At 37.3% G+C, this 12,612-nt stretch overlaps 1 protein-coding gene across 1 annotated transcript; it reads left to right on the top strand.

Moving 5' to 3' along the window:
- The first annotated feature begins 18 nt into the window (after positions 1-18).
- On the top strand, positions 19-12,577 carry LOC113046045 (uncharacterized protein PB18E9.04c). Its single transcript, XM_026206880.1, has 5 exons — positions 19-263; positions 1,266-1,559; positions 3,374-3,652; positions 7,667-7,833; positions 11,285-12,577. Exons 1-5 carry the CDS (start codon positions 200-202, stop codon positions 11,327-11,329), a joined length of 849 nt encoding a protein of 282 aa, XP_026062665.1. The 5' UTR covers positions 19-199; the 3' UTR covers positions 11,330-12,577.
- Positions 12,578-12,612: the final 35 nt, after the last annotated feature.

Below are 12,612 nucleotides of genomic sequence, written 5' to 3'. Positions count from 1 at the left end.
CTCTGAAGCCTTTGGCTCTCTTTATAAATAAGCTGTCGTTTAGACCATAGGTTGCGCTTAACCACACCCCGCTGTCGAAGCCCAGAGCCCGCGGGATATTTTTAGCTCTGATGATGTCCGCTGTCATCTAACGGAAAGATCATTCCGGAATCACAGAGCCAATCTGCACGGTGTCTGCGCGTGAGTCGCTTTATCTAACATGAGGACTCAACGCGCTTTTATTATATGGACTGCGATGGTTCTTCATTTGTCTATCATAAAAGGTAAACACATGGCTTATGGTTTATTTGGTTTTACCATGAAAACAGCAACAGGATTCTATAATGTTGCCGTGTCTGCAGGCTTTGTCTTGCTCGCATGCTTTTTTTCTGATTAATCACTAATGATTTATATTTATTTGAAATTACATCGTTAAGCCTGGTACAAATTATGGGTCAAAATCCATTCATCTATGTATCTATCTATCTATCTATCTATCTATCTATCTATCTATCTATCTATCTATCCTCTCTTATTTTGGAAAGTGTATCAAGACTATTTACATGTAACAATAGGCTACTGCAAAGAATAAAATAATAAAATATTACTGATATTAACATATTTGGGAATAAAAACATATTTTATTTTTGTAGCATAAGGTTTGGACTCTAATTTGCATCGTTTGCACATCCCCCTTAAGTGCTAATTAGATTCTTAAAGTGAGATCTCGGTTCTAAGTGTTAATTTCATGAACAATTGGATGTGTTGGTTGATCTGACACATTTATCTGGTGCTGATATGGGAGACACAGGTTCGAATCTGCCCTGTATACGATGTATGCATAAATAAAAGATGGCAAAATCCCCAAATTGAATCATCTACTTGAAAAAATAATAATAACATTGAGTTGTTTATGCATCTGGTTTAAGTTCTTTATGGTGTAACTCAGGTTTTCTAAATCTTCTAAAATCGGCACATTTGAGGACAGAATCTCCATTTATCTGGTTTGTTGTTCCTCTGCTTCTTCTTGACACATAAAGGTCACAACTGCTTTGTTCTTCACTGCGTGACCATTAAACTCAACTGTACAGATCCGGTCTAGAACGCCCACATAACCATTTCAGCATGAGAACACACAGGGTTCTTTCTGAAGCTTTACTCAAACCAAATAAACATATTTCCTGGCATATACTTTTTTCCCTCCATGCTTTTGTTTATTTTCTAGATAAGTTGTAAATAAGAACGAGCAAGCTTGCTCATGCAGACATTTTCTACTTCTCCCCAAGGTCAGACCACAGACTCATCCCCAGACATGAGGTCCACTCTGAATGAAGTCACTCCGAAAAATCGCATGACTTCAGCAAGTGACATTTTGGAATCACGAGCCACTTCAGCCTATCAAAGCGTCTCCTCTCCTGCAGCCGATTTCACAACGGATGTCACACCTACTGTTCCACCTCCATCAAAGTCATCCAAAGACGCTGTAGTGCACAATGACAGCTCTCCTTCACCACCCATCTCACAGACCCCTGCACTTCAAGAAGATACCACCCTCAAAACGGACACAGCTTCGGGACCAGGTAAGACTAATACAATTAAACCTAATCTAATTTTAAAAGCTATCTGTCGTTAATCAGTCTAACTAAGGTTTAAAAACAAATTTGCCATCCTTTGCGTTGGGAGCGACAACATGGACAGTGGAAGACAATGCTGTGCAAATTAAAGCTGCAGTAGGTAACTTTTGTAAAAATATATTTTTTACATATTTGTTAAACCTGTCATTATGTCCTGACAGTAGAATATGAGACAGATAATCTGTGAAAAAAATCAAGCTCCTCTGGCTCCTCCCAGTGTCCTATTGCCATTTGCAGTTACAGACCGCTCCCGGTTAGAAATCAACCAATCAGAGCTTCGGTCCGTAACTTTTTTTGTGTTCAAAATGTAGAAAAATGTTTATAATAAGCGAGTACACCGTGAATCCATTTTCCAACCCGTGTTTTTAGCTTGTCCTGAATCACTAGGGTGCACCTATAATAAGTGTTTATATTCGGACTATTTTAGATTGCTTCGGGGATACCGCGGCGGAGTAACCCAGTACCTTTGTGATTCTTCATAGACATAAACAGAGAGAAGTAGTTCCGGCTACGATGTTCTTCCGCAAGACGCTGTTTATTAACCGCTAGAGCGTCAAAAGTTACCGACTGCAGCTTTAAGTTTATGAAGAACTGAAAGATGCAGTAAATTTTACATTGAAAGCCTTTAAAACATTATAATATTCACATATAATATAATATTCAATGTGGTATACACTATAAAAAATGTTGTTTATAAAATTATTGCACTATGCAGTTTACAAGATGACATATGTTCCTTTCTGTTTCTTTATAATAATTGTTAAATTATTAATCATTTTCTAAGGGAAATTGAAAACTGTTTCTTTGCCATTTTTTTGTGTAGGGTTTACTTTGAAACCATTTTCACAAATTGCTAGTACATTTTGTGAATAATTTATAAAAAACACACACATTAACCGAGAAATGCATTGAATTAAACATTAGAAAGATTTCAATACAATTTTCTTGCCAAATGAACTCAAATAATTTTTTTTTAGCCCCTTTCCCTTTAATATCTCAATGATTTTATTTAAGAAATAGATTTTTTTAACAATGTGCTCTAACCAGAGCTGTGGCATTCTTATTGGTGTCCAAGTTGGAAATTTGGGTTCGATTCTGACCCGTTTCTAAATGTTTCTATAAAACTTTTTTTTTGCATTTGGCATAAATACATTGTTATATATTGTCCTTATCACATTTGCCATACTGCTCTATAGATGTTCCCACTTGACGTCACAAGCAGATATAACAGTAAAGATAGTGGCATTGCTCGCATATTGTTGTAAGAGACTGCTTCCGGTTTCTTCGGGTGACATTTGCATTTGCCTTCTAGTCTTGAGTGCTTTCATGTGGGTGTACATCACTTTGTTCCACTTTAATGATAAAACACTAGGCTCAATGTGCCTGATTCCAGACTAAACTCGTGAGACTTCCTGGGAAACTGCCACATTCCACCCACTTGATCAAAAGTCTGTCCGTAAATAATTGCTGGACGTGGGTGTAACATTTTGGAACACCACTGTGTTTGTAAATAATATCCCTCTCTCATACTGTCATTTCACTGGAAACACAGCTATATTTAGGGCACTTGAATATCTACTTATTGGTTTACTGCACTTATGCCAGACCTTAAGTATGACTCTTAGAAAACAACATCAAAACACATGTTCTTCAAAACAGTTTTTGCCACTGCAGACAGTAAAACGGGTAAAAAAATATACCATAGGCTTACATTGAAGGAGAGATCTATCTCAATCAAAGCTTGTGTTTTTCTTCTGCAGATCCTTCTATTGGAAGTGCGTCAGTTTCTTATTTGAAGAGCACCATTTTATATTCAGTAGCCTCCACAGCTCCTGCAACATCCATCAGTCCAAGTGAAGGACCTCAGACAGTCTCTACTCCAGCCAGCAGCGTGATCCAGACAACACAAACAGCTCCACCATTCACTCCCACTTACCCTCAGACATCTCAGGTCATCCTGACCAGCAGTTCAAAGGTCACTGGACCTGCTCCTTTGGAAGACCAGGATGAACCTTCTGAACTGGATGTGGGGGATCAAGGTATGTGGACAGCAAAAGTACTGTTGTGTCCAAACAATTCCAAACATTACATTAAACATTAAACAGATTTTTGTAAACTTATTTTTTATTTAATGGAATCCAGGCAACCAAAAATGTCATGTTAAAAGATACTTCTGAGATAATACATATCAACCATCAAAATGTCTAATCCAAGTCTTTTTAAGAGACAAAATAGGGCTGGGTAATAAACAAAATCATATCAAGATAAATTTTAAGTTATAATTTGATGATAAGCTCTGGACATTTTTACTCAATATGGATTAATCTAACATTCTATCACAGTGTCACTTCAACGAGTTTACACTGTTTACTTTGAGAAAAACTACCGTCAAATGCACATTGAAACTGAAAGTAAAACTGAAAGACATTCACAACAACCCATCAAAATAAAAGTCTGGTTTAATTTGAAGAAATTATGACAGAAATATTTTACTTGTCACACTTCATGGACTTTTGCATTTGTTATCATTTTCATCCCCCGTGTTCCTTGACCTAGTTTCTCTCTCCCCTTAATTGTGTCATTATGTGCAGGTGTGTCTTGTCAATTATCCTCATTTACTCTCCCATACAAGTTGTAGTCCATTTAGTGTTTCTTTGTCCGGTCTTATGCCTCCCTCTTGTCGATTACCTTGTGTGGATAATATTAAAGATTAGGATTACTTTCATCCTAATTTTCGTGAAAGTTCATTCTACACAGAATTACAGTTTACACCGTCACACCCTGACAGAAGACTGGACCCATATACAGTAACAGAGGTATTTTCCCCATGTTTGTTTTTTGTTTTTGAAAGTTTTTCCCTTTTGTTGTGAATAACCCTGCCATCCTCATCCTCCTGTTGGAGCGGGGCATTGCTCCCTCGAGGACCACACCGAGGATTTGTGTTTGCTGTGAACTACATACACAACCCAGACAGCTGCCTCTGCTCGTTCTCTCAAGCTTAACTACACACCGCCACACAAGCACCGTTGTCCAGGAAAGGTCCTCAAGAGAGCTTCGCAGCCTTCATTGAGTGGGTGCTGGTGTCCTGTAATTCACCACTCAACGTGGACATTGTGGACGACGACACAAGTCCCACTCTGGAACCAGAGCCCAGCCCTCCATCACCCGCTGCATGGAGCCAAAGCCTGATCTCACCGTAGATGGAGAGCCATGGCGACAGAGCTGAGGATCGCCCCGGGAACCAGAGACTCATATGTCATCTGACCAGGTGTGAGAGCCGGCAACTAAACACGTGCCGGTGAATGAATCAAGAGAGAACAGTGCTTGATGAAAAGGCACGCCCACTGCACCACCGCTGAGGGTGACCTGCAGCAGGACTCTGATTACTTGATTGACAAAAATATTGAATTACCCTGTCTTCTGTCATCATCTGGACTCTCTCCCTGTCCTAATATGACCATGGAGGAATTTTTATGAACTGTATATCTAACCTGAACTGTCTGGCTGTCACGACCATGGAGGTTGTTTCCCTGTTTGTTGGACTCCCACTATTGGGAGTCACTATCTGGTGTATGTGTGTGCAGCACACACCATCCCTGAAAACCCTGGTGCTCCCAAAACCCTACCCACTCCGCCTCGGCCCATCAACCCAGCAGCTCCACCATGGCTCCTAGCTCCCCCCTCTCCGCCATGGCCTGTCAGTCAACCAGGTCCGCTGGGCTCCCTCGCCCCTCCAGCTCCACTTTGGTTTGATGATCAGTTGACCATCTGCCGCCTCAGGACTCCACTCCTCTGGCTGTGCTTCATCCCTCCGTCCCTATGGCTTTGTCAGGCTCCTCCTTCCGTCTGGGTCCACCTTGGTCCTCTGTTGCTCTGGCTCCACCGTGGCCTTCTGGAGTCTTACACTCCGCCTTGGCCCTCCAGTTCCTCTTTATGATGTGCAAAAATGGAAAGATCTGGACTGCAGGTTGGCCATTTCAGTACCCGGATACTTCTTCTATGCAGCCATGATGTTGTAATTGATGCAGTATGTGGTCTGACATTGTCATGTTAGAAAATGCAAGGTCTTCCCTAAAAGAGACGACATCTGGATGGAAGCATATATTGTTCTAGAACTTGGATATAGCTTTCAGGATTGATGGTGCCTTACCAGATGTGTAAGCTGCCTATGCCACATACAATCATGTGACCCCATACCATCAGAGAAGCAGGCTTCTGAACTGAGCGCTGAACAACTTGGGTTGTCCTTGTGCTCTTTAGTCCGGATGACATGGCGTCCCAGTTTTCCAAAAATAACTTCAAATTTTGATTCGTCTGACCACAGAAAAGTTTTCCACTTTGCCACAGTCCATTTTAAACGAGCCTTGGCCCAGAGAAAACACCTGCACTTCTGGATCATGTTTAGATATGGCTTCTTTTTTGACCTATAGAGTTTTAGCCGGCAACGGCAAATGGAAGTATTCCTGAGCCCATCTTGTGATTTCCATTACAGTATCATTCCTGTATGTGATGCAGTGCTGTCTAATGGGCCCGAAGATCACGGGCATCCAGTATGATTTTCTGTCCTTGACCCTTACGCACAGAGATTGTTCCAGATTTTCTGAGTCTTTGGATGATATTATGCACTGTAGATGATGATAACTTCAAACTTGCAATTGCTCCACTATTTTTCACCACAGAATTGGGGGAATTGGTGATCCTCTGCCCTTCTTGACTTCTGATAGACACTGCCACTCTGAGAGGCTCTTTTTATACCCAATCATGTTGCCAATTGACCTAATAAGTTGCAAATTGGTCCTCCAGCTGTTCTTTATATGTACATTTAACTTTTCCAGTCTCTTATTGCTACCTGTCCCAACTTTTTTAGAATGTGTAGCTCTCATGAAATCCAAAATGAGCCAATATTTGGCATGACATTTCAAAATGTCTCACTTTCAACATTTGATATGTTATCTATATTCTATTGTGAATAAGAGATACGTTTATGAGATTATGTAAATTATTCCAGTCCTTTTTTAGTCAAAATTTGTACAGTGTCACAACTTTCTTGGAATCGGGTTTGTAGATTAATTTTCATTTTAAAAGAGTGATCACATTTTTATAGGTTTATTCATCATCATTTTATGCTAAATTTCTATTGAATCATAAAACACAGAGACCAGAAATAATAAAATGGAGAGAAAAAAAGAATTTAGGAAAAAATAAAATGGATTTCATGGGGCCCCAAATTAAAAGGTATCTTACACTGTGGAGAATAATTATAAACTGTCACGGTTGGGTTTAGGGAGAAACACAAAACGAGGGAAGGATCCAAATGCAGGTAAGGGTTTTATTAAACAATAGGGAAAATACAAAATAAACAGTCATGAGAGACAAACAAAAACCAAAAGGGAACCGGATGAAACGGGGAACTCGGAAGAACGAGAAGGTAGAGGAAGCCACGGGGAACAAGAGCATGAGACACATAGGGTAAGGACTCCATGATGACAACAGAGAATGACAGCTCTATATAGGGAAACTAATGACAGACGAGACTAGAGGAATTAAAGTGCCTATAGTGAAGTGCCTAAAGGGAAGTGAGCTCACTAGGGAACACCCAGGAAAACAGAGACTGGCAGCGTGACATAAACAAAGTTATATTTACAATTATTCTCAAGGTCTTATAAATGTGCAGAATTTCCTTGCCCAATAATGTTGAATAAATGTGATAGATAGATAGTGATAAATAGCATGTATGATTTGGAAAAATATTTTTTTGCCCATATCCCCCAGCCCAAAGCCCATACATAGAGCACTTCTAATATGGTCTACGGGAGCTCAACAACCGCTTTTTTATTTTTGGGAGAACGTTTCAGCTCACTTTAAACTAAGGCCAGAAAAATTATCTACATAAGTAGGAGAGGCATTCAATTTGTTTGAGTTCTTGCCGTTGAGGTCTAGTAAGCACACCGATTTTTCCTATTGTACTTACTTCTGTGATCTGTACATGATGTTCTTCCAGTTTTATTAGTTCCTGTAATGATAATCAGTTTCTGCTCCATTCATCAATCTAGAGTCAGGGAAGGTTCCCCACCGCCCTGCATCACCTCTGGACCCCCTGCTTGCTGCTCTGGTCACCATTTTCATTATTTGCACTGCCATGGTCTCAGCCGTCCTCTTCCTCAAGTTCCGTCAACGTAGTGAGCATCCAGAATTCCACCGGCTTCAAGACCTCCCTATGGTGAGTCTTGCATTCGGGCAGTAAATTGGGATATTTAAATTTGAGACCTTTGAGAGTTTTATAGATTTCCATTAGATGTTGAACAATTGATTGCTGGAACAATAGTGATATTTTTTTCTAGTTGCATACATTGCTGGAGCAACTGAGATGGTCCACTGCACTGTCATTATACAGAACAAGAGTGGCTTCTAGAGGCAAAATCAACAATGCCTTGTCGAGTTTGTTTTATATCTAGATTTAAAGTAGTGCTGTCAAAAGCACTACTTTAATTCAGTAAAAAATTATTTTCCTGTCCCGTCAGTTGTTATACTGTGCTCGTAGCATGTGCTCTTCAATTGCATGCACAATTATGGCGAAGCACACTATAGCCTGTATCATTTCATATTAAAGCTTGAATGAAACCATGAGCATGCATGTGTCAGATCAATGTCATGTTCCACAGAGGCAGCTCCTAAAGTAATAGCAGCCAAATAACCTAATAACCCAGCCGCTGTCATGTCTGTTATTCAAAGAACATAAAGGAAATCAATAACTTTTGTATCTTTAAGAATTCAACTATATTTAATTTAGAATCTAGCATTGATAACTATATTCGGTTTCGTTATATTTCCTACTTGAAGGGCAGAGGTAAACATTTATTGTAATGGGTTTATGTGAAGATTGTTTTAAGTTGTTAACCCTTAGGGGACTAAGCCCTTTTTGGTCCGTTTTCTCTATTTTTACATTTCGGCTTATAAACCATATGTAATGAGGATGGACCACCATGTATTTGGTATCAATGGATTCAGAAGACCCTAAGCTACCATAAGCATGCATGCAATATGTCTATAAAGGAAGTATGAGTGAAGAATTGTACAATAAACTAGAGAATTTCAAAGACGAAAATGAGATTTTTGTCATTTATTACTGAAAATCCTACCTCACACAACAATAGTTAAAAGTTTTTGACCCAAAAATATATTTTTCAAACTCTTTGCTTGACAGAAATGGGTTAATGTTCAATCAAATGTGTAAAGAACAATTAAATAATTAACTTTATTTACAAACAGTCCTAGGCGTTTTTTTTATTTTGGGGACTAAGCCCTTTTTGGTCTGTTTTCTCTATTTTTATATTTGGGCTTATAAATCATATGTAAAGGAGATGGAACACCCTGTGTTTGCTATCTATGGATTCAGAAGACCCTAAGCTACCATAAGCATGCATGCAATATGTTTATATAAAGGAAGTATGAGTGAAACATTTTACAATAACTAGAGAATTTCAAAAACGAAAATTAGATTTTTGTCATTTATTACTGAAAAACACACAATATAGAACAGTTTTTGAACAAAGAAAATATATTTTTTCAAACTCTTTGCTTGACAGAAATGTGTTATTGTTTAATCAAATGTGTAAAGAACAATTAAATAATTTACTTTTTTTTAAAACAGTCCTAGGCATGCCAGTGAGCAAAGAAAGGCCTCTCCGGCCTTTCCAGTAAATGTTCCAGAGCTTGTTCTGCCGTAAATCTTTTACTGCTTGCCATTTTGATAAAACAATTCTGTAATAATGCTGTATCTCTCTTGAATTTATCTCTTTGTGCTCGCTAACACTCCGATCACTTTCTGCTTTCTCCACGTGATGCTGATTCTCCGATCGCTCGAATTTAGCTCTTTGTGCTCACTAATACTCCGAACGCTCTCTGTAACACTCCGATCGCGTTCTGCTTTCTCCACCCTGATGCTGATTCTCTGAACGCTTATTGATTACATGTCTTTTACTATAGTCCAGCCAGCTTTTACAAGGCTACAGCAGAGCTACAGAGTCCTCTGAATCGCTAGAAGACATAACCTTCCTCTGATTGGGTTAGAAAAAGACTCCTCCCAGCGGCAATTTTTCCATTGGCTGTTGCGTGTTAAATCTGCCTAGCACAATCGTTTTCATTGGCCTGTTTACGCAGTGGTATTGCGCAATAAGGGAAGTGTTCATATACAAACTGGACACCGCTGTTTTCAGCGGAATCTGAGGAAGACGGCAAAAAAACCCGCATCTCTCTAGCATTAATAGTTTTTGAGATAACTACACATTTGTAAAAGTATGCCATTTTGGGCGGTACCGCCCAATCCGTCCCCAGAGGGTTAAGTTGTTATTTTTTAAAGTCTAATAAATATTAAAATTGACTGGTTAAATATTAGGGAGAGACATCAGTAGTACTGGTATCAGTGATACTAGTCTTCAGCCATAAAAAAAAGATGCCACTAAAAAAATACTTAAAATATACTTTACTCATACAGTATAATATAATATACTTCTTTATGTTGTTTTCTACATTAATTTGAAGATTGTGAAATTATTGCAATATAGAAGTACATTTAAAAACTTTAGTATTAGATGGGGTTATTGGTCCCACTTCATGTTAAGTGTCCTTACTACTATGTACTTACATCAAAAAATAAATACAATGTACTTATTGTGTTCATATTGTATTGCAACTTTTTTTTTGCTGCTATTGAGGTGGGAAACAGGTAAGGTTAGGGACAGATTTGGTGGTATGGGTAAGTTTAAGGGTGCGTGAAGGTGTAAGGGATGGGTCAACGTGTAATTATACATGTAATTACAGAAATTAATTACAGATGTAATTATGTGCAGATATTTTTCAAATATAAGTACAATGTAAAAACATGTATGTACACAATAAGTGCATTGTACCAAATTAATAATTAAAATTTAACTACATAGTAGTTAAGGCCACTTAATATAAAGTGGGTCCGGGTTATTCGTGATTAATTTGAAAAAAGAAAATGTGTGATTAGTTAATAAAAAAAAAAATTGTGATTAATGTGTGATAATCGATTGACAGCACTAATGTAAAGCTAGTGACCCGAGAAAGCGAATTATGTTCAGGCGGTCAACAGAAACAAATCAGAAATCCATCCAATAAAATTTTTTATAATCACTGTAAAACATATTTTTTCATTTTTATTAGATAATAGTATTCTGTTCTAAAATTATTATATTTGATAATAGACAATAGTATTAGATAATAATATTCTATTGTAAAAGTGTTGTAAAATAGAAGAAAATAAATTGGGAGAGTATACATTTAATATACATATACAGTATACATATGTATCTAATTTCAATGCAATGGACTTTGTGTAGATATTTATATGAAATGGTACTAATAGAGTCAATTTGTAACATTACGGTAACTAAGGATAATAAATGCTGAAGAAGTATTGTACATTTTTTTGATTGCTAATTTCATTTACTAACAATAATACAATAATCATTTACTAATAAATGTAATTATTTTTTAACACTAGGGTCCAGCCTAGTTATCGTTATTAGAAAAATCCACTCTTGCACAATCTCTAATTTACATGATAATGGTAATTATGTCATGTTTTGCAAATGTGATGGCAATGATACATTTTGAGAATTCAAGTGCCCTAATGTGCCTTTCTGCAGGATGATCTCCTTGAAGACACGCCATTGTCAAGATACACCTATTAGCAAGAGGGAATTCCACTATTTCATCATCTGATTCCTCAGGCAACCAGTGTTGTTATTGGTGCAGATCCCCTAAAAGATGTCTTTCTCAGCTGATCTCTGATTCTGGTTTTTTTGGGGGCTTTGATGCTAAAATATGGTTGTGTATTATTTGAATAAGAATTTTAGTTGTTTTACTATATTATGAAACCCATTAAAATAAAATAAGGGTTCCAGGAAATAGAATAAAATAAGATAAACAGTCTTATTCTATGTTCAAAACATCACAGTTTCTAGAGAATGTTCAGTGTTTATAGAAAATGTTCGAATTTCGAGAAAAAAGGACTAATATACTTTTTATTCACCTTAAGATTCTCTACAAATGTAGAGAAACAATAACAAAAATGTTCACTAAAACATGACATGTAGAAGAACAATACACATTTTAGAGTTTCTGGAGATAATTCGCTAGTTTTTTCCTTTATTAGACACTATATGTATACTTAAGTACTTGCTCAATATTATGATGCTATCATTTGGTTCATCCCAAACCTAAATTCTGAGGTATGGTCACATTTACCGTTTCTTGACAAAGTTTCACATGCAAAATCCAGTACTTTCAAAAAGGTCCATGCAATCAGGATTTTCCGATATATCTGATCAAGCAGATTTCACAGTTCAAGTTGTTCACACAAATGCACAGCTTTGACCAAAATCACCACACTATTGACAGTTCAGACAACAGACCTTTTTTTATCCACAAAATGTTGCTAATATGACCGCACGTTAACTTTTATATAACATTCATGCTAAAGGTCTAAAATTTCTCAAATCTATACAAGCAAATAGTACTGCACTTTTTTCTTCTTCTTCTTTTTAGGGGCTATGGTTTATTTTAAAAAAAAACTGTTCCCTGGGTTTAGCATAAATGTATCTGGACTTTTGCACTGTTAGAGCTATTAAGTTTTAAGGAAAATGTTCATTTTTATGTGACTGTTGTTCTAGAATGAAAACAATTTAGGATTAAACTGAATTGTGATTTTGATATTTATGACAAAGTTGATTGTCCAGATCCATATAATGATGGTATGTGAAATCATTTGAAATGTATTTTAGCATATTCCGTTCTGTCTACGCTGGTATTTGTGGTAAACCTAGTGCCTAATGTACTTTGTGCCAAAACTGATAAGTGGTAAACAAACTGATAAATATATATTGCACAGTTGTGTTGTTGAGAGAAAAATAAGAGTTTGTAATAAAACAAGAAAACTACGTGTGTAAAGCTTCATGCTATATTACATTTACAC

Source organism: Carassius auratus, chromosome 27, assembly GCF_003368295.1.
Source record: "Carassius auratus strain Wakin chromosome 27, ASM336829v1, whole genome shotgun sequence".
NCBI classification, from domain to species: Eukaryota; Metazoa; Chordata; class Actinopteri; order Cypriniformes; family Cyprinidae; genus Carassius; species Carassius auratus.
This window is presented reverse-complemented; position numbering and strand designations above follow the sequence as displayed.